Here is a 26,020-nt window from a genome sequence, read left to right as displayed (position 1 = left end):
AACCACCTTTTTAAATAAAATTACTTAAAAAGTAAAGAGATTGAGTTTTGCTTTATCATCTACAGAAGTATTTTAAACCCTAGTAGTATCTATACCTTTGACACATCTTAAGTATTTTTAAGCACTACTGAAGATCAATCTTTGTTTCTTTAAAATTAAGATTGGAGTCATTGTAATATTTATACCCACCGTCGGGGGCGCTGTTTTCTCAATAAGCAACGCCCCCAAAAGGTAGGCAGCTCGCGCCATAGATCCCCAGTGGGTCTCTCTCTCTCTCTCTGGGGCAGAAGTGAAGAGACTGGATCTGGGTGGATCTGGATTAATGTGGAGGATTATTTATACTCTTTTCACGCAGATCAGGATGAGAACCGCGCGCTGATCGAGAGGAAGCGCTGCAGGTAAAGAACCTTTCAGATGAGTCCAGAGCATGACGTGTACAAACTCAAACAGGTGTGCAGCTCAGGTGTTTTTTTTTATGCAGGTATTAGACGCGCAAATCGAAAGTTCTGATGTTTTTGCCACTTTTACGTTTTTGCGGCATAGCGCTAATTAATAATCATGATCTTTCTTTAATATAAGGACAAGTAATAGTAACAAAATCTGCAAATATAATTTTGTGTTTAGCTGCAGAGGAGATGTTCTGCAACAACCTCGCTCTAAACTTTCCTTCAGAACTTATACTTACGTTAAATCTCATAAAACGTTACACTTAAACTATAGCGAATATCGCGAAATAGTTCCGAAAGTACCTGCGGCTTTGTTCTAGTCTCTATTTAGACAGTTGTTCTTTGTTTAACCTGACCCAGATGACCCGGTATGTAAATAAAGTTCCTAGAACGGCTCCGAGCCGTGAACTGAATAAAGCAGCTTTATTCCAGATGGAGGAAATGCTCTGCAGATCCAAATGCGTTTTAGATTCAGCCAAAACTATACGGCCGAACACCGAATGTGCTTTTTTGCTATTTTCGCCCGAAATATAAATGACAAAATATTAAGATATGTATGTTTATGTATATGTATTTATTTTTTATATTTATTATAATTATTGTTTACCGTTTTAATCACCATATTATTTTAATTGAGTGATTTACTTACGTTTTACATATTTATTTATATACATTAAATTATATTCTGTACATCCGAATATAAATAAATAAATAAAAAACCTTTGGATTGACCAAATGTTCGGCCGAAAAAAAAGTGCTTTCGGTGTTCGGCCGAATAAATCTCTAAGTGGTTTGTGTTGGACTTAAATTATCTGTATAAATTGCAATTTATGTCTAATAAGATTTTCATAGGGCAAATAAACTTGCAGTCACACTTTGCTAAGCCACAGTCTTAAATATTCCTAATTAATGATTACAAAAATATTATATTTCAGCTGAATAATTTTTAAAAACAGAGTGTTATTCATTATCCTTATATTTGTTTTATTACTGAAATCATTAGTGTTGGATAATTTATTGAAAGTACACAAATGAATTACCCAAAACCTTTAAAAGTGTTCCTCTGCGAAACTGTTTATATGTTACTGTGATTAAATACATGTTTTCTTTATAATTTTGTGTATTTTAATTTGTTAATAATACTTACATTTACTCTGAGTGGAATAAGTAACCTTGAGCATGATGGATTTCTGGAATTTTGCTGGAAAGAAAAGTGGAATTTTATTTTTTTTGTATTTCCAATTTAAAATGTATTAAGATAATATTTTTTTTAACCAACATTGGCTTTTATTTATGAAGCGTCTCTTAGTAAAATGTCTAAGAAGATTTACAGTAAGATGCTCTCTTCTCAGCTGTCTAAATGAATTTAGTGAAACTGATCAGCATCTTTGGAGGTCTCTAAAAGGTCTGAAAACACTTCAAAATGTGCAGATAGATTCTAATTTTATATAGACTAGTGACTATATTGTATGAGTACACAATGCCCTATGATTGTAACTATGATCTGCTATGAGTTGTACCTTGTTCATATGAAAATGGCTCCACTTCTTTGATGCTTCTGTTTTTCTGTTTCCAGAGCTCTTCTTATCACTGTTTGGAGTGAAGGAGGGAGCAGCAATGAAGACGACCAAGCAGTGGGATGTCCGAGGGGCTGTGGGCCTTGCAGGCGTCTTTCATTTCCTGCTTTGCTGTGCCTCAGGATGTCTTCTACCCTTCCTCACCCTGTACCTGCGACAGCTCGGACTGACCGCCTCCATGACCGGCATCATCATGGCACTCAGGCATTTGGTGGCTTTGCTTTGGAGGCCTGTCTCTAGCACCCTGGCTAGACGCCACAACAAAAGGCGGGTGGTTATAATAGGGTCGGCTATCTTTTCAGCAATAGCTGCTCTAATGCTTTTGGTCTTCCCAGCTACAGGAGTGAGCACAGAGAGCGTAAGTTGTAACGTTAGTCGGCTAAATGCTAATCATACGTTTGATTCTAGCACTCTGAAACCTCCAACAACTTCCACGTTCTCAATGCACAAGTTTTCTACACCATTGGGTAATTTTACAGATAGCCAAACTGAAATTGAGCACAGTCCTCCACTGGTGGTCACCACATTGGCATCAACCAATAACAAAGAGACCTCAAAGATCTCAGACACCCAAAAGGTTGAAGCAGTTTCTGACCAGTCAAAAGCTGCCAGTCAAAAAGATGGGCAAGAATCTCTGGAAACGCCAAGCCAATCTCCACCAAGCCAACCAGCAGAGAGAAGGACCGGTAGAGCATTAAAAAAGGGTGAACAACAACAAACAAAGAACGAGTTGGAGTTGAACGTAGTTCGTTCTGAGTTCCTTGGAAGTCTAAAAGTCATGGATGCCCAACATCAGATGTTCTTCTTGGTGATGATTGTCGTAGGCATATGGGAGCTCATGGCTGCACCGTTGGAGTGGACCGCTGATGATGGGCTGCACGAGTACCTTGATTTTGTGGATGCGACGGATCGCCACAGGACTGTCAAACCCTGGAGGCTTCTTGGAACTGCCGGTGGTGTGGGAAGCACTGGCATTCTCGTAAGCATCCTGTATTGTGTCTTCGGGACTGTGATACACTTCTACGCTTACGTTTTGCTCATGTTTGTGATCGTGCCTGTTGCTGCTTTGCTGCCTCTTTATCGCCACAAGCGTGAACGTCTTCCAGGTAGCGGACTGAAGGCTTTGCAGTTGGTGCGAGGCGACTCACGGGCACTGCTCTGTGTAGTCAGTGCCCTTCTTACTGGCATGGCGGGATCTGTTCTTGCTGACTTTCTTCCCTGGCAGATGCAGGACCACGGAGCTACAGAGCTTCAAATAGGAATTGCATTGGCGTTGGCACCTTTGTGCCAGGCTACCTTTGCGCCTTTGAACGGAACTGTAACCCGTTTCCTAAAATCCCATGGAAGACTTCTGATTCTTGCAATTTTGGGACTCTCTTTTCAATGCCTTTACTTCTCTTTCCTGTGGACTCCCTGGGCAGCAATTCCTGCTCAGCTTCTGGCTGGACTTTCAACTGGTGCCCTCTGGTGGGCAGTAGAGGCACAGGGTCTGGACATTGCTTCTCCAGGTACGGAAAGGGCTGTGCATCGCGTCTTTGAAACCCTGTCTTTGGATTTTGGAGCTGGTCTAGGCAGCGTTTTAGGAGGGTTTGTAGTGCAGAAGTTTTGCATTAGTGTACTCTTCCAGGGAATGGCGACCATGCTTGCTTTGTGGTGCGTTGCATTAGCTGTGTTTCAATGGAGAATCCCTCGCCAGCACAGGATAAACTACTCTCGTCTGCTGGCAGCTGATGCCAGTGAGGCGAGCGAGTCTGAATCGGACCAGGAACAGGAAAATGACTGGCTGGAAAAGGCTATGAAGGATGACAAGGGCAACAACAATTGGAAGAGACTGGATTAATAAGGAGTATACCTGGAGAACCACCTTCTGTAAACACCACTGTCAAGGCGGCCTGTGTAACGTTGTTCCAAGTTACACTTTACGCTTTGTTCCTTTCTATTCTAATGGGCATTTTTACAGGGCATTAGGGAACATTAAGAAATGTTACATTCACATTTTCTTTGTTCCATGTTGAAACTATGCTACAGCTGGACACTTATGCCAATGTTTCTGTCTTTTGTGCCATTGTATTTGCCCATTACTGCAAATCAAGTTGGACAATTATTAAAAGTGAAGATGCTTATCAATTTGAAATCCTCGAAACATCCTTAAAACATATTGCATTAAAAAAAGTCACGTTAGAAACCTTTGGCTAGGTTGCTTTATTCAGTGTGTAGGATGAATGCACTGAATGTTTGGCAACCAAACTTATTCGGACCAAAAAAAAAAACACTTCCGGTGTTTGATCAAAAAATATATTCAGAACAGTGACATTTTCTTTACGAAAGCAAGACAAAAAAGTGTAAAGTCAATAAAATATATGCAATTAAAAATTAACACAATTAATTACAAAAAGTTAATTAAATGAATTAAAAAATTACAAAAATTGCTAATTTTTTGCAGTATTCCCACAACCCAACATTAGAGAAATATTTCATGTAATAATATATTTTTAAGTAAACATAGCATAGCATTTCTTTTTATAAATACAATATAATTTGCACATATGCATTATGGAGCCGCTGTATTAAAACGATGCTCCTCTTGGAGAAACCTTGTGAAGGAGGCTGTACAGTACCAGTGTGAAGAACCAGTGCAGTTTTTGAATATGCTCAGTGCATTACTATACACTAGCAATAATAATAATAATAATAATAATAATAATAATAATAATAATAATAATGCCTCAGTTTGCATTAGGCCTCCACAAAATCTTGTGTGTGAGCAACAATAAGTATTCATAAAATAATCAAATATAGTCCAACATTTCTTAGTATATTGTGGACATCGTCAGTGTTTATAATCACTAATTAAACTGTATATTTTATTACAAAGAGTGTGAATAGTTCTGCACCTGGATGAAATTGGAAGTAATGAATAAAATTTGATAGGCCTGTCACAATAAATACATTATCGTTCAACAGTTTTATTTAGTAAAGAGAGTCCATTAACGTGAATGTTTTTTAAATATATAAGTTAATATTGTACAATGTATCACTTGTACGCAGTAATATTTGTATAAATATAGCTTATGATTAATTTGGATATTTTGATTTCTTATAAATTATATAAAGTTCTACTATAAACAGTAATTGTATTATTATGCTATTAAATAACCAGCATTTCTGTGGCAAAATGTATCTTTAACTGACAATAATATTGTTTATTACAAAAATATCAATATATGGTCCATACAAAAGTAGTTATTGTGACAGGAGCAGTGTTTAAATAGCAGTTTTGAGAATCTGCTGCTTTTGATAACTTTTGTCTGCATGTGAATCTGATTTTGTGATGAATATTGTTTAGTGAAAATTCTTATCATTATAAATATATATAATATATATTATTTTGCATTGTGATGCTCTCTTTGATAAGACATGGTGTGCATGTTGTTGATGTTGTAAGTAGTCATTTATTTGTATTATATTTAAAGTAATTGGGCTTTGAAGTAAAGGTGGGCTGTATGAAGGTAAGGGGTCCAGGCATTTACTGCTGAGATGTTTAGTGTATTTGGGAGGTTGGGGGTGGAGTTTGGGGGGTGGGGCTTGAGAAGGAGAAGGGGGAGGGGGGGGGGGGGGGTGTTTACTCTGGATGATCACATGTTTTTTCAGTAATGTTTTCAGTTGTTAAACTCTGAGGAGAAACAGAGCGACAGCATGTGGCCGAACTGTAACACAGAATCTGTTAAACCTGTTTCACACAATGTTTGCCAAACCTGTACTGCAGTAATTTACCCACTTTACTGGAAGTGTTGCTTATGTTAATGGTGTTTCTGGCCAGGAATGTTATGGTTACATATCCCAGCTGGCATTTTTTTTTTTTTTTTTTAACTCTGGAAATGAGGGCTGCCCTCAATGTACATCAATGTAGCCGAGCATTTACAAAAACAGGTATTGACATGACAGAGAACATAATAGCTAAATTTAATTATTGTAAAATAGCAGTAAATAAAATATGAAAATAGATAAAAAAAATAAAAGTAGAATTAGAATAAAATATAGAAAAAAAATAATAAATAAATTAATGATTAAAATTAAGTATGGTTTACTTGACAAAAAATTAAGATCAAAAGAAAGTAAGACTAATACGACAAAAATGAGTTAAAAATAGCTAAAACTAACTTGTACATAATGCAATAAAAATTCAAATAAATAAATGAACTAACAAAAATAAAAGCAATCATAATAATAAAAATAGTAATAACAATAAAATAAATTCAAAATAAGTTAAAAAGCAATAATACAAAACTATAAAAAAAAATACAAATAATAATAACTATAAGAATAAGAATAATAAAAAAATGAATAAAATGAAAATAAAATAAGAAAACAAAAAAAAAACATTTCAACATTGAATCAATGTTGGTGTTATGTTGCGTTATCAGCGTTGAGTTATGGTTGTATCCAAAATTGAATCAAATTGAACCAATGTTGATATGACAACATTTTTTCAACGTTGCACACTAAACCTATACTAAACCATAGCTCAGATTTGGGATGCTCAAAATGCTATGAAAGAGGAAGGAAAAAAAAACTGTATTCCATGATGAAAAATGTAGAATTTAATTTTTATTCTCTCTCTATGAATATACATCTCTGAGAAGTAAGAACTGTATGGTTGTCTCAGTTTTTTGTCCGTGGAACTATGTTTGATTTGACTGATTAAAAAAAAAATGTGTTGTTTTAGTCAAAGTGAAAGAAAAAAATAACAATCCATTTGCAGTGTTCACTTTGTGACTTCTTACAATGACTAGTTTTGTGGTGATCGATGTATTGATCCAGAATTAATTGTGTCAAAAAATATTATTGATTACAACCATTTTATACCACTGACATGAAGATAATGTCCTTTCACAGATCTTTTTTTAGACAGATTATTAATGCTACCATGTTTGGCTGCAGTTTCCTCCCATAATTCACACTATCTATTTTTTAGAGCCTGGTGACATTTAAGCACTTTTATTTAGTGCTGTATATCTTTGCTGTCCAATGAAAAACACTTATCTCCAAAACAGGAACTTCACAGGAGAGAAAAAAAACCTTGTCAACTTTCAATGGAAGTCAATGTAAAAAGAGTTTATTTCAGAACATTTTGAAGAGTTTCTATTGGTCCATTCCTCAAGACATTTTGGCACAGTGTAAGGGACAGTTTGTCTGTTCAAATTATGTAGTAAACTAAAAAGCGACAAATATGGAGATAAGTGTTTTTCTTTTTTTCGTAGTTATTGTTCACACAATAAAACATGTTTCTATGTTATTCATTTTCTATGCAATTGACACGTTTAATATACAAAGCCTGGTCAAAACAAAAAGTCATCGTACACTCTAACATTTGTTTGGAGCGCCGTTAACTTTGATTGCAGCACACATTCACTGTGGCATTATTTCAATAAGCTTCTGCAGCGTCACAACATTTATTTCAATCCAGTGTTGCATTAATTTATCACCAAGATCTTGCAGCAGCATTGATGATGGTAGAGTCTGACCAACCGCTGCAAAAAGCAGCTCTTCAGATTCTCAATGAGGTTAAGATCTGGACTCTGTGGTGGACTCTCTCTCAATCCATGTGTGAAAATGATGATCTCATGCTCCCTGAACCCTGAACTCTTTCACAATTCCAGCCCCATAAATCCTGATATTGTCTTATCTTGGAATATGGCCGTGTCCATCAGGGAAGAAAAAAATCCATTGATGGAATAACCTGGTCTATATTCAGTATATTCAGGTATTGAGGTCAGCTGACCTCATTCATTCAGCAGCACATACTGTTGCTGAACCTAAACCTGCAGAGACCAACTGCAGCATCAACCAACCCCACATCATTTACTTACTTACATCCAGGTGGAGACTTTTTTTCAATACAAATTCATTACAAAATACCCTACACCCTACAGGTCATATCTCGGACATGGCAAAAGTCATGGGATACAGCATGTGCTTAGAAGTAAAGCACATATAACAGGACCTAAAGATTACAGGATCAATGTATTAATCAATTCCCATATCTCCCAGTGTCCAGTTCCACTGATGTTTGTTAAGTCTTAAGGTTTTCACTCTCTTATCTGATATAAAACATGTTCTTCAATATTTGCCAGTCTATAATAACAACAGCGCACAGATATTGAGGTGTGAAGCAGGCCATGCTGAATCGATGGTTTAACATGGTGTGTTGTAAGAACTCAAAGGTCAGTGGGAAAGGCTGGCAGTGCCAGCGCTCCTGAGTTATGAGGGGGGCTATCAGCAGATACTAACGCTGTGATCATGTTTACTCTCAGGAGTTACTGGCAGTAGCCAGATGTTTTACAGTATAATATACTGTTAGTTAGTGGAACCTAATGGTTCTGTTCATCCACTCTTTTTTTTAATTCATGTTTTCTTTATTGATTTTTTTTTTTTGCAATGTTAATATTAATGACAAAAAAAGAACACAGTTATCATATTTACAGACCTTAAAGCAGGGGTGTCCAAACTACGGCCCGTTTGCTTTTTTGGAGCGGCCCGCGAGGTATTTTAGAAATAGAATGAAAGTTGGCCCGCTGTTAAACAGATTTTTATAATGTGAGATTCAAAGTTTGAACGCTAGGTGTCAGAAACGGGCCAAAGAGTCTAAAAGCGGAGAGGGTGCGCATTTCTAGCGCAGAAAAACGGGCCAAAGAGTCTAAAAGCGGAGAGAGTACGCATTTCTAGCGCAGAAAAATGGGGCAAAAGAGTCTAAAAGCGGAGAGGGTGCGCAATTTCTAGCGCAGAAAAACGGGGCAAAGAGTCTAAAAGCGGAGAGAGTGCGCATTTCTAGCGCAGAAAAATGGGGCAAAGAGTCTAAAAGCGGAGAGAGTGTGCATTTCCAGCGCAGAATAACGGGGCAAAGAGTCTAAAAGCGGAGAGAGTCCGCATTTCTAGCGCAGAAAAATGGGACAAAGAGTCTAAAAGCGCAGAGAGTGCGCATTTCTAGCGCAGAAAAACGGGACAAAGAGTCTAAAAGCGGAGAGAGTGCGCATTTCTAGCGCAGAAAAACGGGGCAAAAGAGTCTAAAAGAAGAGAGAGTGCGCATTTCTAGCGCAGAAAAACGGGCCAAAGAGTCTAAAAGCGGAGAGGGTGTGCATTTCTAGCGCAGAAAAACGGGCCAAAGAGTCTAAAAGCAGAGAAGGTGCGCATTTCTAGCGCAGAAAAACGGGCCAAAGAGTCTAAAAGTGGAGAGGGTGTGCATTTCTAGCGCAGAAAAACAGGCCAAAGAGTCTAAAAGCGGAGAGAGTGCGCATTTCTAGCACAGAAAACGGGCCAAAGAGTCTAAAAGCGGAGAAAGTGCGCATTTCTAGCGCAGAAAATGTGCCAAAGAGTCTAAAAGCGGAGGGACATCATGAAATTAAACATCAATTGGAAAAATAGTAAGTCAAGTAAAATGGTGTGTAAATGAAATAATCAGGAAATGTATTATTTAAAGTGGTATATTTCATTATTTGTTTTATTACAGAGTCTGTGGCCCGTGACTTCAAATATATTTCTCCCTCTGGCCCCCAACAAAAAAGTTTGGACACCCCTGCCTTAAAGCAATAGGTTTTTAAAATACATAGACATATAAAAGGTTAAATATCAACACTAAACTTACAAACATTTGGATAAAAAAAAGATGAATCATTTTCACAACTCAGCTCTGGGTCACTATATAACAGCACACTTTGGGTTAATTTGATCCAGCAGCTATACCCTGACATGCCAAATGTTTTAGGGGAGTTTTAGGCACCCATTAAATAATAATAGTTAAAGCATAACAGTGAAAGCATAAAGAGTGCTGTTTGATGGTGTGTGCATGCTCAGCTCTTTACTGGATTGGGTGAAATTTACTTCCATATATATATATATATATCCCTTTCATGTAAGAATTATGACATCATGAATCAGTTAATCTTCTTTAATGCTGACAAAAATAATAATTTTATAGCATTTTAAATGCAATCATTAAAAAATATTTAGATGTGTACTCAACTGAAGATTAAAAAAATACAAATAAATGAAGTAAAATAAAAAATTTTAATGCTGCAGAACAAACAATAGCCGCAGAGGAGAAATTTGCTCCCAGAAGCTGAGCTTTCTTCAGCTATATATACTACTGCATCTCAGGAAATTAGAATATCATTAAGAAGTTACTTGATTTCAGTAATTCAGTTCAAAATGTGAAACTTATGTATTATATAGATGTATTAAACACAGAGTGATCTATTTTAAGCGTTTATTTCTTTCATCTTGTTGATGATTATGGTTTACAGCCAATAAAAATACAAAAATCATTGTCTTAGAAATGTAAAATATTATATAAGACCAATTGGTACTTTTGGCAGTGTGGGCAGTGTGCCAAGTCCTGCTGGGAAATGAAATCTGCATCTCTATTAAAGTTGTCAGTAGCAGAGGTTCAGCATGAAGTGCTGTAAGATTTTGTGGGAAAACAAAACTGCACTGACTTTAGACTTGATAATAAAACACAGTGGATCAACACCAGCAGATGATATGTCTCTCCAAAACATCACTGATCATCAGTAAATTTTACATTTCATTTGTGAATCAAGGGAGCAGAGTCTGGAGGAAGAGTGGAGAGACACACAGTCCAAACTGCTTGAGATCTAGTGTGAAGTTTCCACCAATCGGTGATGGTTTGTGGAGACATGTCTTCTGCAGGTGTATTAAAGCGTTATAGCTTCAATGGTGTCCTATGAAAATATATCATATATTTAAAAAATACAAAAGAAATACACTATGATGGTCAACCAGCTTTTGCTTTCGATTGAGACTCCAATAAGTTTAATAAAGAATAATCTATAGTCACTACTGCATTCTCTATTATTCCCACCAGAGGGCGGTTTTCAGGTGAGTATAGCCCATTCATATTCTCTCTTTCTCTCTCTCTCTCTCTCTCTCTCTCTCTCTCTCTCTCTCTCTCTCTCTCTCTCGTGTATAAATACTCTCTCTCTTCAGCTCAGCTCAGCTCAGTGTGGAGATGCTGAGATGCTCCTGAGCTCAGTTATAGAGAACTGAATTAACGCTGTTTCTGTTGTATTTAGACTGTAATAATCCGGATTGTTTGGTATCGGTATCAGTGTGAGGAACAGTGTTTCAGGTCAGGATGGAGAAAAAAGAGAGGAAATCTCCTAAACAGTACGGATCTGTGGAGCGAACCGAACCCGTCGAGCCCGCAGCTGCAGCAGGTGAGCGGAGCAGGTGAAGTCCTGTAGCTTAAGTTCAGTGAGTCAAGTCTTCTGACTCCTCTACATAACATTATCACAACGTTTTCTAGATATTACACTGTTTACGTTTTCTCAGTAACGTTGTGACAATATTGCTGAGGAAATGTACACAGCGTAATATCTGGACAACGTTGTGACAGTGTTGTTGAGAAAATCTAAACAGTGCAATATTTGCAAAACATTGTCACAACGTTGTCCAGATATTGCACTATTTATGTTTTCTCAACAACATTGTCCCAACCATGTGCAAATGTTGCGCTGTTTCAATTTTCTCAACAATATTGTCACACGAGGCTGAAGTTGGTTTGTCACAACGTTGCCCAGATATTACACTGTTTACATTTCCTCAGCAACATTGTCACAACTTTGTCTAAATATTGCACTGTTTATGTTTTTTTAACAACATTGTCACACCGTTGTCCAAGTTTAGCATTGTTTACACTTTCTCAACAACATTGTCAGGTTGTCCAGATATTGCACTATTTACGCTTTCTTAACATAATTACAATGTTATGCAAATATTGCACTGTTAATGTTTTCTTAACAACATTGTCACAATGTTGCCTAAATATAGCCCTGTTTCCGTTTTCTCAACAACGTTGTAACAACGTTGTCCAGATATTGCACTATTTATGTTTTCTCAACAACATTGTCATAACGTTGTCCAGATATTACATTGTTTATATTTTCTCAACAACATTGTCACAATGTTGTCCAGATATTGCACTATTTACGTTTTCTTAACAACATTGTCACGTTTCCAGATATTGCACTATTTACGCTTTCTCAACATTATCCCAATGTTGTGCAAATATTGCACTGTTCACGCTTTTTTAACAACATTGTCACAATGTTGTCTGGATATAGCACTGTTTATATTTCCTGAACAACATTGTCACAACGTTTTCCAAATATTACACTGTTTACGCTTTCTCAACAACACTGTTACAATCTTGTGCAAATATTACAGGTTATGCTTTTTTTAACAGCATTGTCCATCATCACAACGTTGTCCAGATATTGCACTGTTTACGTTTTCTTAACAACCTCAACAACACTGTCACAATGTTGTCCAAATATTGCACTGTTTATGTTTCCTAAACATTGTTACAATGTTGTCCAAATAGTTGTCCAGATATTGCACTGTTTACGCTTTATCAACAACATTGTAAGAAGGTTGTCCAAATATTTTACTGTTTATTTTTTTTCAACATTGTCCAACATTTTTTTTTTATTGTCACTGTTTACACTATCTTAACAACATTGTCACAACCTTGTCCAAATATTACTCTGTTTACGTTTTCTCAACAACCTCAACAACATTGTCCAATATTGCACTGTTTTTTTCAACAACATTGTCACAATGTTGTCCAGATATTGAACTGTTTACAATTTCTTAACACTGTCACGTTTCCAGAGATTGCGTTGTTTACATTTTCTCAACAACATTGTCAGAATGTTGTCCAAATATGGTGCTGTTTAAGTTTTCTCAACAACATTGTCACAACCTTATCCAGAGATTGCATTGTTTACAATTTCTCAACAACATTGTCTCAGTGTTGATCAAATATGACTCTGTTTACGTTTTCTCAACAAGTTATAGGGAGTTTTATCACTTGTGCTGAATAAATGATTCTGTACCCAGGACTGATTCTGGGCTCGTCTGGGGGGACAAGAGGAACTTTTCTATGATCTGTGAATCGGTTGCGTAATTCCATTCCTCTCCTTTCTGAGTGAATAATTCCTGTTTGCTGTTTTTATAGTTTACTCTGATAAAAACACGTATACAGTGAGGAACAGCAGCAGGAGCTCCTCCGATAAAGTGCTGTTCTCATTTCTCTCCAGCTGGACTCAGTTTGACTCCACAGAGCTGAGCTTCCATCACTTCGTTGTGTAAGCTTGTTATGCTAACTGGCTAGCGTTAGCTAGGAAGCTGTATGTGCTTCATTTGCGGTGCTGTTCAGCACAGTGCTACGCAGCGCCTCGGTTTTATTTTCCCAGATGAACCAGTATACCATCCAGACTATGAAGAAACACATAAGAATTCATATAATGAGCTTAAAAGTGTTAAACACACCAAAATAAGTATTTAAAGCCTTTACTCTGTGCTAATCTTCTGGTATTTACTCAAAGACTAAATTTAAGTCTTAATTTAAGTGAAGAACACACCCACTCTGTAAACGCATTATCCGTACTGTCCTTTTGGTAATCCACATTCAGACTCGAGAACAAACAGTTCAGATTTCAACCTGATATCATTTGTCTGTCTGTCTGTCTGTCTGTCTGTCTGTCTGTCTGTAAAGAGTAATGGTCAATTAGCATGGATCAGTGGTCAGACTAATAGCCTACATCATTCTCCACATGCCGTTTACATTCTTTAATAGGTCACCACTAATAAAGCATGCATATTGATCTCCTCACTGTGCTTTGGTTTGGGCTGGTTTACACACCATGCTAACTATGACTTCCAGTTCAGAGCAACGCTGTGCTGAAAAAAGGGTGACCTTTACTTACAGAGCACTGCCACTCTAATTGGAGGTAATAATGCGCACTTATTGGCTAAAAACAGTCCGGGACTCAACCATAGCAACACTGTTCAATCCCAATCCCAATCACAAGGGTATTGGCACTGTATACAGTGCCGGCCAATCGTAAGGACAACTTAAATTTGGTCATTTTATTATTATTTTAGATTGTAGATTAATACGTAAATCACCCAAATTATGAAGAGAAACATATCCAATCAGTCAATCAATCAATTTTGAATTCGAATAGTTTTATCTAACCACCTTCAGACAGCCTGCACTTGTTTCACTTAATCTTATTTATTCTGAACTTTTATTTCTAATTTTAGTTCTTCTCTTAGTTTTTTATTTCCTTTTTTTCTTTTATTATTCTTATTTTTATTCTTATTTGTATTCTTATGTTTTATGTATTTATTTGTATTATTATTTTTATTGTACTATGTAAAAGTTAGTTTTAACTTAATTTAAGTTTTAGTTTGTTGTATTAACCTTATCTTCTTTTGTTTTTAAATTGTTATCATTTAAACCAAGTTTTATCATTATTTTATTATTATTTGTATTATTATTTTTATTTTTATCCTTTATTCACTGTTAGGTTATTTAAAATTAAAAATAAATTTTTTTAAATCTAGTTGTTTTTTTTGTCAATGTCAATCCCTGTTTTTGTAAAAGCTCGGCTACGTTAAAAAATGAGGGTTGCCCCAATGTACTTCCGAGTCAAAAGAAAGGTTAATTGATTGATTGATTGATTGATTGATTGATTGATGGATTGATTGATTAAACTAAGTAAAAAAAGAAAAACTTGAAGAATTAAATAAAAAATGAAGAAAGTATCCTCAAGCGCAGTTACAAAAAACATCAAAAACATTATGATGAAACTGGCTCTCATCAGGACCGCCCTAGGAGGAGCAAAAGAATTTCCTCTGTTGTACAGGATAAGTTTATCAGAGTTTCCAGCCTCAGAAACCACAAGTTAACACACAGCTCCCCAGATAAGAGCAGCTAAATGCTTCTTCACAGAGTATTTTGGTTTGTTTAACACTTTTAATTTACTTATGTGTTCCTTCATAGTCTGAATCACTTCAGTATTCATTTATAGGCCTGTCACAATAATTGCAATATCGATTTATTGTACAATAAATGAACATGACCTCAATAATTTTGATAACCGTGATATCATCTACATCTACTGTGTATATTTGTATGTTTGTTCACATATATAACAGTAAACAGTATTTGAGCCAGTCATGCTTTAATACCTCTGACTCCATACACACAGTGTGGACTACAGTATGAAGAAATAAGTATATTATTCCCAAACTAAATATAATAAATGCTTAATTTAAATTTTGTTGTCTTTTAAAATGTGTATAGTTGTTTTTTTATGTTATTCTGTTATCATTACAATGCCTTGCAAAAGTATTCGGCCCCTTGAACATTTCAAACTTTTTGCCACATTTCAGGCTTCAAACATAAAGATGTGAAATTGTAATTCTTTGTGAAGAATCAACAACAAGTGGGACACAATCGTGAGGTGGAACGAAATTTATTGGATATTTAAAACTTTTTTTTTTTTTAGAAAAAAACTGAAAAGTGGGGCGTGCAATAGGGGTGGGCAATATTATATCGTATACAATATATCGTGACACAGAAATATCATGATATTAAAAATCCATATCGTGATAATAGGGCTGTTCTGTCTTAAAAGTAGTCTATTATTTACTGTGACGCTTTGAGTTTATTTATTGTATAATTGTTTTAGTTTGCAGTTTATATGCATGCACTAAATATTCTGCAATATTATTTGCTGCATTTTATTTTTTTATGCTATATTATTAATTTTGCCACATTATGATTATACTGTTATACTATTATACTATATTCCTGAAATGAATTAATTATTTTAGTTTTCCTATATCACCAAGTATATCGTTATCACAAAAATACCCTGAAATATCGTGATATTATTTTAGAGCCATATCGCCCACCCCTAGCGTGCAATATTATTCAGCACCCCCCTAGCAACATTGGATCATTCAGAGATCCTCACTGAACTTCAGGAGTGAGTTTGCTGCACTGAAAGTAAAGGGGGCGAATAATATTGCACGCCCCACTTTTCAGTTTTTTATGTCTAAAAAAGGTTTAAAATATCCAATAAATTTCGTTCCACTTCACGATTGTGTCCCACTTGTTGTTGATTCTTAACAAAAAAGTACAATTTCATATCTTTATGTTTGAAGCCTGAAATGTGGCAAAAGGTTGAAAAAAATGAAAGGGGGCCGAATACTTTTGCAAGGCACTGTATGTCAGTGGCACTTTATAGTTCTAAAATGACAAAAATATCAGGTATCGCAATAATTTCTGGGACGATATATCGTCCACTGAAATTCTTATCATGACAGGCCTGTTCATTTACAAGGTAGGTTTGACTGGTACTGTATCTTTAACCTCCTGAGACCCAGGCATTTTCTTGGAGTGCAATTTTAATTTCTTTTAGCTATTTACGATTAGTAGAACCTAAATGAATAAAAACTAAACTTTGCGCAATGTTGCCATTCTTTGCAAATCTTTGCCATTTGGGATCAGAAGGACCCAATTTGTCCAAAAACAACATCTTAGCTTTGATTAGAATTTGTCCATGGCCTTTGTTTCTATCTGTACTGACTGTGGAAAATGTTGACTGGGATTCCTGCGACCTTGTTTTTAATCAATTAAGTATAATATTGTAATGTGACCACTAGATGGTACATGGTATTAGATGGAATTGGAATGAGGCCAAAGGGTTAACATTTTTAAAAATTAAGTATCGAGCTGCAGAGAAGCAGAAATGTAATGTCCCCATACGAGGACGCTGGGTCTTAAGAGATTAAATAGTAATGTGAAATATATCATTAAGACTCTAATTATAACATGAATTACTTGTTTCTTGTATATTTCTTGTATATTTTTGAATCTACCCTGAAAGCAAATTCTGTTTTCCAGAGCACAGTTAACCCGCCTGACCGCTGACATACGTTTATTTTCTGATACACTTATTTTTGGGTTTTTATTGGCATTCCTGTTGGTTCCTGCAACTATTTACAGGTAGCATATCATTGAAAAGTTACTGTGAAATCTGCTGGTGTTGGTCACTGTGTCATATCAAGCCCAAAGTCTAAGTAAAATCTTACAGCACTGTATACTTCCCTCAGCTGACAATGTTTATGGAGATGAGGATTTAATTTTCCAGCATGAAATTTCTTAATATTCTTAATTTTCCTGTTCATTTAAAATTTAGGTTTGACTGGTACTGTATTTTTCATTAGTATCAGGAAATCATCCATCTATCATTAAATCTATAATTATTACATGAATTACTTGTTTCCTGTATATATTTCTTGTATATTTTATAAACTAAGCGAATTCCAGAGCACTGTTAACCCGCTTGACCGCAAATAAACATATGTTCGTTTGCGCTCCCTCTGTTCCAGCTGGACACCCCCTCGCTAAATAAACGTGTGTCCTTCTTTTGATTAGTCCGTTCTAAGTGAGTCACTCCTTGATGGACTAAACAGTGTGAAATGGATATCAAGGGCATGATGCACATTTTTAGCGCTCACAGACTGAATGCCGCTCTGAAGCAGCTCCACATGCTGTGTTGATTGCTGGTTAACTAGGCATCACACGCTGGTTTCTCTGCCCTCTGTGTGGGGCGTGCTCCATCACTGTAAATTCCATCTGCAGGCGGAGGCCAGAGGAGGCTTAACAAGAGACTAATGCGTAGGCTAGAGGACAACATGAAGAAAACATGAAGAATAGGATTAAAAAAGCCCAAGTTTGTAACAAAAGAGAAAAACTCTGGAAAATAGGACATTCAGATTTGCTAGGCTAATTAGTCGTTCAGTTTTCTTATATAGTTAATGAATACTGAAGTCATCCAGTCTATGAACATATAAGGAATCATGTAGTAACTTAAACATGTTAAACAAACCAAAATACTCTGTAGTAGGTCTTGGAAAATGTAATGGAAGTATAATAGGATGGAGTTTGGCTAAAGACTACAGTAGTAGCTCTCCAGCCCAGAGGGTTGTTGAACCCAATTGCAGAACAGTTGATCTCAAAGCAGGTAAACCCAAGAAGAAAGAAAGAAAAAAAATAAATAAATAAATATACATACCACTCCTCACAAAGGATCGAACCCGTGTTTTCAGGGTCACGGTCCAATACACTACCACTGCCCCGGCTAGTGAATTGGGACGTATCTTTCCTAATTTATTGCTAATCAGTGCTTTATAAAAGCAGCTTTGTCCATTAATACTTTATTATAAGTTAGTATTATCGACCTGTAGCCGGTTGCCAACCCTGGCTAGCACTGCTGGAGCAGCATTAGCATTACCCGCTAACTGCACTAGTTCTTTCAGCACTCTGAGGTGAGTATTATCGACCTGTAGCCTGTGTGCTAATATCGCCCTGGCTTACTGGAACACCTAGGGTTCCTCAGTGTGATGCTGTCAGACGGCATTAGCCGCTAACCGCGACTAGCCTTAGTGGAAATCTAAGTTTACTGTAAATAAACTGAAGCACTGTACTTACCCAAATAGAAAAAGAAATAGGAGAGAAATTTGTGTAGATTAACATGCAGCGCTTGTTTGACTTAAAAAAAAGAAAATGTTTTAATTTATTTAATTAATTTAACCTGCTGAATTAGAAGGAAAACATGGCGACACCCCTGTTCCTTACTAGTGTCGCATAATGCGCCTTACAGTCTGTAAAGTATGATACTCAAATATAAAGTTTTCCCCTAAAATAATTTTTTGCTGTTCATAATAAAAAAAAGAACTCATCTGCGCATACTATTACCTCCGTCCTGTCATTTTGATCCTGTCTGTGTGATCTTTAGAAGAGATTTAATTTGGTCATTAATCACGGCTCCACTCGGCTGTGATAAGGGATGGAGAGACAGCTGGAGTTCTGGGCTGATATCAAAGCTTCAGTGTGGGGTAAAATCTCTTCCCAGCTCAGCTTATTCATGTCATGCTGATTCATAGGCTTTATAATTCTTCACTGAAGTGCTTCCAAATAAGGCACTGGGGTAAACTAGCCTACAGCCCTGGGCTCTGGGTTTCTGCGTGGTGGAGAAAGGGAGAAAGGGGTCCGGCTGAATGAGATGCATTAGTGAATATGGTATAAAAAAAGCTTTATGGTATTATAAACTCATAAGCCCACCCTCAGCCTTTCTGACGGCGGTCAAAAAACAGTGTGTTTATGCTGTTATGAAGTCAGAGCAGAAGTCCTGCAGATCTGTGTGTGTGTGTGTTTGTGTGTGTGTGTGTTTGATGTGAATGCTGTGATGTTTAGCCCGCAGTGTGAGTGTCTCTCAGGTCCGGTGACTCAGACTCTCACTTCACTGTGTGCATGTGTGTGTGTGTGTGTCACTAGATAGAGATTTATGGATCAGGGGGCTCAGCCTTTACTTGGAGGGTCTGGGACAGGGTTAAGTCAGGCTAAATAACTCAAAAAGTTCTCAAAATATCTGTTTATCATGATCAGTTAAAGTAGAAACAGATCTAAAATCAGTCAAAAACATGGATTCAATCATAGTGTTGCCACTATGATCGACTCCTGGTCATGCAGCTTGCCATCAGCTGCCGAAGCCCTGAGAGAGCACAATTAGCCTTGCTCTCTCTCTGGGTGGGTACAGTAGATGGCGCTCATTCCCCTCATCACTACTATGGTGATGTCGATTAACACAAGGCTGCGTCTGTGAGCTGATGTATCGGAACCGAGTCACTGCGCTTTCCTCCGAGCGTTAGCGCTGTTATGCTATTCGGCAATGATACATCAGCAGCAGTTTGAAAAGAGGCGGAGTCTGACTTCACATGTATCAGAGGAGGCATGTGCTGGTATTCAAACATGCTTGAATTGAAGCTGTGCAAAGTGTGGGCTGACCTAATATTAAACCCTATCGATTAAGAATGGAATGCAACTCAACAGTGCATATGCATGCAAAAGTACACAAATTAATACTTTTGGCAATATAGTGTATAATTATTTAATCTGTGGCATAAAATGGCCTTTAATAAAAATATCAATTATTGCAATGATTTTGAGCCAATACGTTTGTAGGGCTGAAGGGAGCCTTAATTAACTGCACATCTTACCTGCTTTGTTTGGCTGCATTATTTGCAGAAACACAAAGATGGCAGTAGTCAGCAGTTATGTGGGTGGGGTGGGTAGATGGCAAAGCAATGCTTTCACAATAATATTAAATAAAAAGAGTCAATTTTCTTACCTAAGCAGAACTGCAGACATCCCACCTCTCCAGCAGCTTGCAGAATTCCACCATACCATATTGATAGCAACTACCCAATGCCTGCAAATCATATTTATTATATTTATTAAATTTATGATATCCTGGAGATCAGGATGTTGTATATTGGGCTTGCTTGTGTAGATTTTGGACGCATTTAAGCTTTATTTTAGAGATCTGTAGACCAGCCATGAACCGCACGCTGTGCAGCTTGATTTAGGGAGTGTCAGTGTGTCTTTGCTGTCGTAACGACGGGAAAAGTAGACCTTGCGTAGCTCGAAACAGGCAGAAAGCATGTACTAATTATCTTAATTAATTATGGGTGTAATTTGGGGGTAACGTGAAATAAACCAGTAAATCAGCGACTTTGGTGGATTGCTATTTTAGGGGCGCAGCTACTCTATCTGGACGTGTCCAATGCTTCTCAGCAGAGGAAACTGACCTGCTTGTTCACACTGTTTATTGTTGATGTAAAAGTTCGCATGGCTGCCAACAGGCAAGCGTTATGGGTTTGTGCACTTCTGTGTGTCCATGTGTTTGTGACAAGCGGGGGTGTACATGCTTAGGGAATGCGCCTGTGTTGAAAATCTACTGCTAAGATAGCAATAAACGTCAGTTTTCCATTGCCATCATAGCAATATGCCAGAAATTTACCTAAACACACCTATTTCCTAATTCCAAGACCACAACACCCATCAGCGTAGATATATTCACAAGCACTGTTGCTATTTAAATGACACAGACTATTGGCAGGGTGTAAGATAGCAATGAGCATCTCAATGCACCTTGCATAGGGTGTAAGATAGGGCCATGACATACACATGAAACATTTATTGACATTTTGCCAGAATATTTTGAAAGAAATGTGCCTGCCTGAAAGTGTTAATATTATCTTTTCCTCCACCCTCTATCCTTTCCTTTCAGTGAAGGATGCTGTGATGGACAGAGATGTGGACATGAGCTGAAGTGGTTTGGCGTGTTGAGAGCAGAGCGAAGCATGCTCAGTGCAGCCACTTTAATAAGCAGTGCGACAGAAAGAAATCAACCTGTCAAAAGCAATTTACCAATCATAAGTGAGGGATGACAGCGGAGCACAACACATGCAAATAAATGCACAGGCACAAATGCACTGCCCAGTCACCAACCTGGGCCACACATCTACCACATGAAAATAGTTTTTGCCTTTGAAACTGAACTGAAACCAAAATAAAAAATATTACCACTTAATATTTGAAATATCCTAATTCATATTGTCTTGCTTTTAGAAAGAAAAGCAATTATAAAGTCAGGAATTGAAAAGATGCAGTTTTAGTTTTACATTTATTTCAGCAGTGCTATTCTAATCTTAAATTTATCTCAGCAGTGCTACTCAAGTCACATGTTGATTAATATGTACACAGAGAAATGCAACCACACTTGGCAAACAATCAAATGTTAAGGCTATATTAGCTTAGCGAACCAATGTTACTATCCTAGTCCTGTACAGCTCAACAGAAAATAGAAAATACTAAAAATTATTTTTTAAACTAAAAACTAGCCAATTAATAATAATAAATGCACAGGCACAAATACACCACCCAGTTACCAAACTGGGCCATATTCGTACTAGAAATGCACTAGAGAATATTTGTTACCTTGAAACTGAACTGAAACAAAAAAGAATAATATTACAAATAATATATAAACTAGCTTAATTCATATTGACTGGCTTGTAGAAAGAAAAGCAATTATGAAAATAGAATAAAAAGATTTATTAAACCCTTAACCAGTAGAAAATCCACAATATATTTATCTCAGTTGTGCAATTTTAGTTCTAAATTTATTTCAGCAGTGCTATTCAAATCTTAAATTTATCTCAGCAGTGCTACTCAAGTCACGTGTTGAATAAAATGTACACAGAGAAAGACAGCCACACTATTCAAACAAGCAAATGTTAAGGCTATATTAGCTTAGCGAACCAATGTTACTATCTTAGTCCTGTACAGCTCAACAGTATCTTCCAGCTAAAAAATAGCCAGTTAATAATATTAAATGCACAGGCACAAATACACCACCCAGTCACCAAACTTGGCCATATTCATACTAGAAATGCACTAGGGAATATTTTTTACCTTGAAACTGAATTGAAACATAATTTTAAAATTATTATCTCTTAATAAATGAAATAGCATGAATGCACATGTCTTGCAGTTAGGAAGAAAAGCAATTATGAAAATAGAATAAAAAATATTTATTAAACCCTTAACCAGTAGAAAATCCACAATATATTTATCTCAGTTGTGCAGTTTTAGTTCTAAATTTATTTCAGCAGTGCTATTCTAATCTTAAATTTATCTCAGCAGTGCTACTCAAGTCACATGTTAATTAAAATGTACACAGAGAAAGGCAGCCACACTAGGCAAACAATCAAATGTTAAGGCTATATTAGCTTAGCGAACCAATGTTACTATCCTAGTCCTGTACAGCTCAACAGTATCTTCCAGCTAAAAACTAGCCAATTAATAAAAATAAATGCACAGGCACAATTACACCACCCAGTCACCAAACTGGGCCATATTCATACTAGAAATGCACTAGGGAATATTTGTTACCTTGAAACTGAATTGAAAATAAATTAAAAACATATTATCTCTTAATTTATGATAGTATGAATAGTATGAAGAACATCACAATATATTTACCTCAGTAGTGTAATTTTAGTCCCTATTTTTAATTTTGTGCTATTGAGCAGTGCTATTCTAATCTTAAATTTATCTCAGCAGTGCTACTCAAGTCACATGTTAATTAAAATGTACACAGAGAAAGGCAGCCACACTAGGCAAACAATCAAATATTATTAATGCTAAGGCTATATTAGCTCAGCAAACTAATGTTACTATTCTAGTCCTGTACAGCTCAGTATGTTTATCTATCTTTCAGCTAAAAATAGCCAGTTTTTAAAGAGCTGGGAAAGCTGTATAAACTAATACAGAGTCTGATTAGTGATTTTAAGCAAACAGTGCATAAAAATGAACTTAAACCTGCTGTTTACCAGCTGTTTTCCGGCTCTCTGTCGGCTCCCACCTTTTCTGCACCACTTTTATCCAAATAGTTTGGCCAAATATTCAGTGCATCCCGTACATCTCCATATCTGCTGGTGGAGAATGAGGGCTGCTCATCGTCTGAGTAATTAACCTTGGGTTCTTTGGGTTCTTTGTCTTTTCTCTATTTTTCTCGAGCCGTACTGCTGCAGTTCGCTTAGAATCTTCTCTGCTCTGACCATGTCAATCAATTAAAAGCCAATCACAGTGCAGTGCTGTGAGATGACTCATGGCTTAGAGATTTAATGAGAAAGAGATCAAGAAATGGAGAAAGAGAACGAGAGATAGAGAGAGAGAGATAGAGATATATAGAGAGAAAGAGCACCATTGGACGTTAATGTGCCTTTGTCATGCGCTAACTGTAGGAAGATGTTAGTCTCTGGGGGGAGAAGCACACCTGTTGTTTATTAGTCAATTCCTTAGAGCTCCGTAGAAAAGTGGATGCCTGGATATGCCTGCCAGAGTGATCCTGCACACTTAGCTACATGTGTCTTGTACAATTCCAAATCAGAAAGGTTTTGGAGGGCATGGAAAATACGAGTTTCTTACATTTACTTTGACTTTTAATTAATTAAGGACAGTATGACGCTAAAAGATACTTCACACTGGTTGGTTTGTAGAATGTCAGCTCAGCGAGTTTCCTTTCCAAGTGTTTCCAAGCTGAATTCTACCTCCATGCCAGAATTTGTCTACCCTTCAGATTCTTTTTGTATCTGTTTATAAATAAGGTACCCATTATGGGTGGGATATAACAAAAAAAAAGAACACATTTCTTCAACAAAATGAATATTCCATTTTATTTGGCAATATTATTGCATACAACATTACATTACATTACATTACATTTGGCAGACGCTTTTGTCCAAAGCCACTTACAATAGTCAAGTACAAAGTAATAGAAGTTAAGATAAACCATTTTTTAGATAGGGCTTAAAGGAGGTCGAAGGGAAATAAAGGGATAGAGGAGTGAAGGAGGGGAAGAAGGAAATGAGGTTAGAAGTAGTTAGTGTGTTAGAGGTGTTAAGAGAGTAAGTGCTCTTTGAAGAGCTCTGTCTTCAGGAGTTTATTAAAGATAGTGAGAGATTCTCCTGATCTGGTAGTGGAAGGTAGTTTGTTCCGCCATTGGGGAACTCTGTATGAGAACAGTCTGGATTGCTTTGTGTGAGTGTTTGTTTGGCAAAGCGAGGAGACGTTCATTGGAGGAGCGCAGCGGACGGGAGGTGGCGTAAGCCTTTAGGAGTGAGTTCAATATGATATGGCACCACCCCTCATTGAGATTTTAACCAGATTGCCCTCAATATATTCAGGATTAAAGTAAAACAAATGATACTAGACAGATAGAGGGCCTTATTTTAGCAATCAGTGTGTCAGCTGTCATTCCCTTTAAGAGGCAGGTGACTTTGGCGCATTCGTATCTTAACAGCGTATCGTTTTGCACGTCTCAGCAGAGGATGCTGACCTGCCTCTTTTGGTTCGACCAGATTTTGGTATTTTTGGCCTATGTTGTAGCTCTAGTGAAAGGAACAAGTGAAAGGAACACCAGTGCACAAAGCAAGGTCCATAAAGATAGGAATGAAAGAGTTTGGTGTGAAAGAAGAACTTCACTGGACTGCACAGAGTCCTGACTTCAACTTAAAAGAACACTTTTGGGATAATAAATTATCATTAATTAGAGTGGAGACTGTGAACAAGGCCTTCTCATTTAACATCAGTGTCTGACGATACAGATACGCTTCTAGAAGAAGGGTCTGTAGCGCTGGTTCGAATCCCAGTCATGCAGCTTGACATCAGCTGCGGGAGCCCTGAAAAAGCACAATTGGCCTTGCTCTCTCTGGGTGGGTAGATGGCGCTCTTTCTCCTCATCACTCTCAGGGTGATGTTGATCAGCACAAGGCTGCGTCTGTGAGCTGATGTATCAGAACCGAGTTGCTGCACTTTACTCCGAGCGTTAGCGCTGTGATGCTACTCGGTAATGTTGCATTAGCAACAGTTGGAAAAGAGGCGGAGTCTGACTTCACATGTGTCAGAGGAGGCCTAGCTAAATTGTAAGAAAGATAGAAGAAAATTAGAAATAAAAAACACACTTGAGTTAGGCTGACCTTATATTAAACCCTATCGATTAAGAATGGGATGCAACTCAACAGTGCATATGCATGCAAAAGCAGACGAGTGAATACTTTTAGCAATATAGTGTATAATCATTATATCAGTGGCATAAAGTGGCAATATTACAATATTGCAATGATTTGTGGGCCAATACATTGTTAAGGCTAAAGGGAGCCTTAATTAACTAAACATCTTACCTACATTGTGTGGCTGTATTATTTGTAGAAATACAAAGATGGCAGTAGTCAGCAGTAATGTAGTATATAATTGGATTGAGCGGCAAAAAACTGGTGTAAATGTCAGTGGTAATGTGTTGTTTGTTGCGGATGTTTCTGACAGCGATTAGGTTGAAACATGCTTGAGTGTTCCTTTAATGAAATCAGGATGTACAGTACCTTGTTTCCCTGACAAATTAAAAAGTTGCACACACACTCTTACACACACACACATATACATACAATAAACAGATGCTCACAACACACAGCAGTGAAGAGTCAAGCTCTATGCATCATCCCCCACCTCCTCCTCCTCTCCTCTTCCTCACCCTCAAACGTGTTCAGTGATGGACGCGCAGTGAGCGCGTGCAGCGGAACCAATGCTAATTTCCTGCTCGTTTCCGTGGAGATGGATTAAGGAGGAAGGCCAGGATGCTGCTGGAATGTCACTGGTCTACATCGATGATCTGACTCATAGAGCAGGAGGGGCAGTGACCGCACTGCCCTGTT

General features: G+C 37.1%; 2 protein-coding genes across 2 annotated transcripts in view; both read left to right on the top strand.

Annotated features, from left to right (window-relative positions):
- Window positions 1–225: 225 nt before the first annotated feature.
- Window positions 226–4,146, top strand: mfsd6l (major facilitator superfamily domain containing 6-like). The gene is made up of 2 exons (XM_022665077.2): window positions 226–398; window positions 2,023–4,146. Exon 2 carries the CDS (start codon window positions 2,064–2,066, stop codon window positions 3,861–3,863), a length of 1,800 nt encoding a protein of 599 aa, XP_022520798.2. The 5' UTR covers window positions 226–398; window positions 2,023–2,063; the 3' UTR covers window positions 3,864–4,146.
- Window positions 4,147–11,030: 6,884 nt separating this feature from the next.
- Window positions 11,031–26,020, top strand: part of zgc:171844 (uncharacterized protein LOC100151763 homolog) — a 39,596-nt gene continuing 24,606 nt past the window's right edge. Inside the window, exon 1 of the mRNA XM_049468203.1 lies at window positions 11,031–11,256. Coding sequence (XP_049324160.1) covers window positions 11,175–11,256 — 82 coding nt within the window. The 5' untranslated portion in view covers window positions 11,031–11,174. The remainder of the gene's footprint in view (window positions 11,257–26,020) is intronic.

Source organism: Astyanax mexicanus, chromosome 19, assembly GCF_023375975.1.
Source record: "Astyanax mexicanus isolate ESR-SI-001 chromosome 19, AstMex3_surface, whole genome shotgun sequence".
Classification (NCBI taxonomy): domain Eukaryota; kingdom Metazoa; phylum Chordata; class Actinopteri; order Characiformes; family Acestrorhamphidae; genus Astyanax; species Astyanax mexicanus.
Note: the sequence above shows the minus strand (reverse complement) of the source record. Positions and strands in the feature narration are given on the sequence as shown.

Coding starts and splice junctions, on each gene's coding strand:
- mfsd6l (XM_022665077.2), top strand. CDS start 2,064: ATGAAGACGACCAAGCAGTGGGATGTCCGAGGGGCTGTGGGCCTTGCA.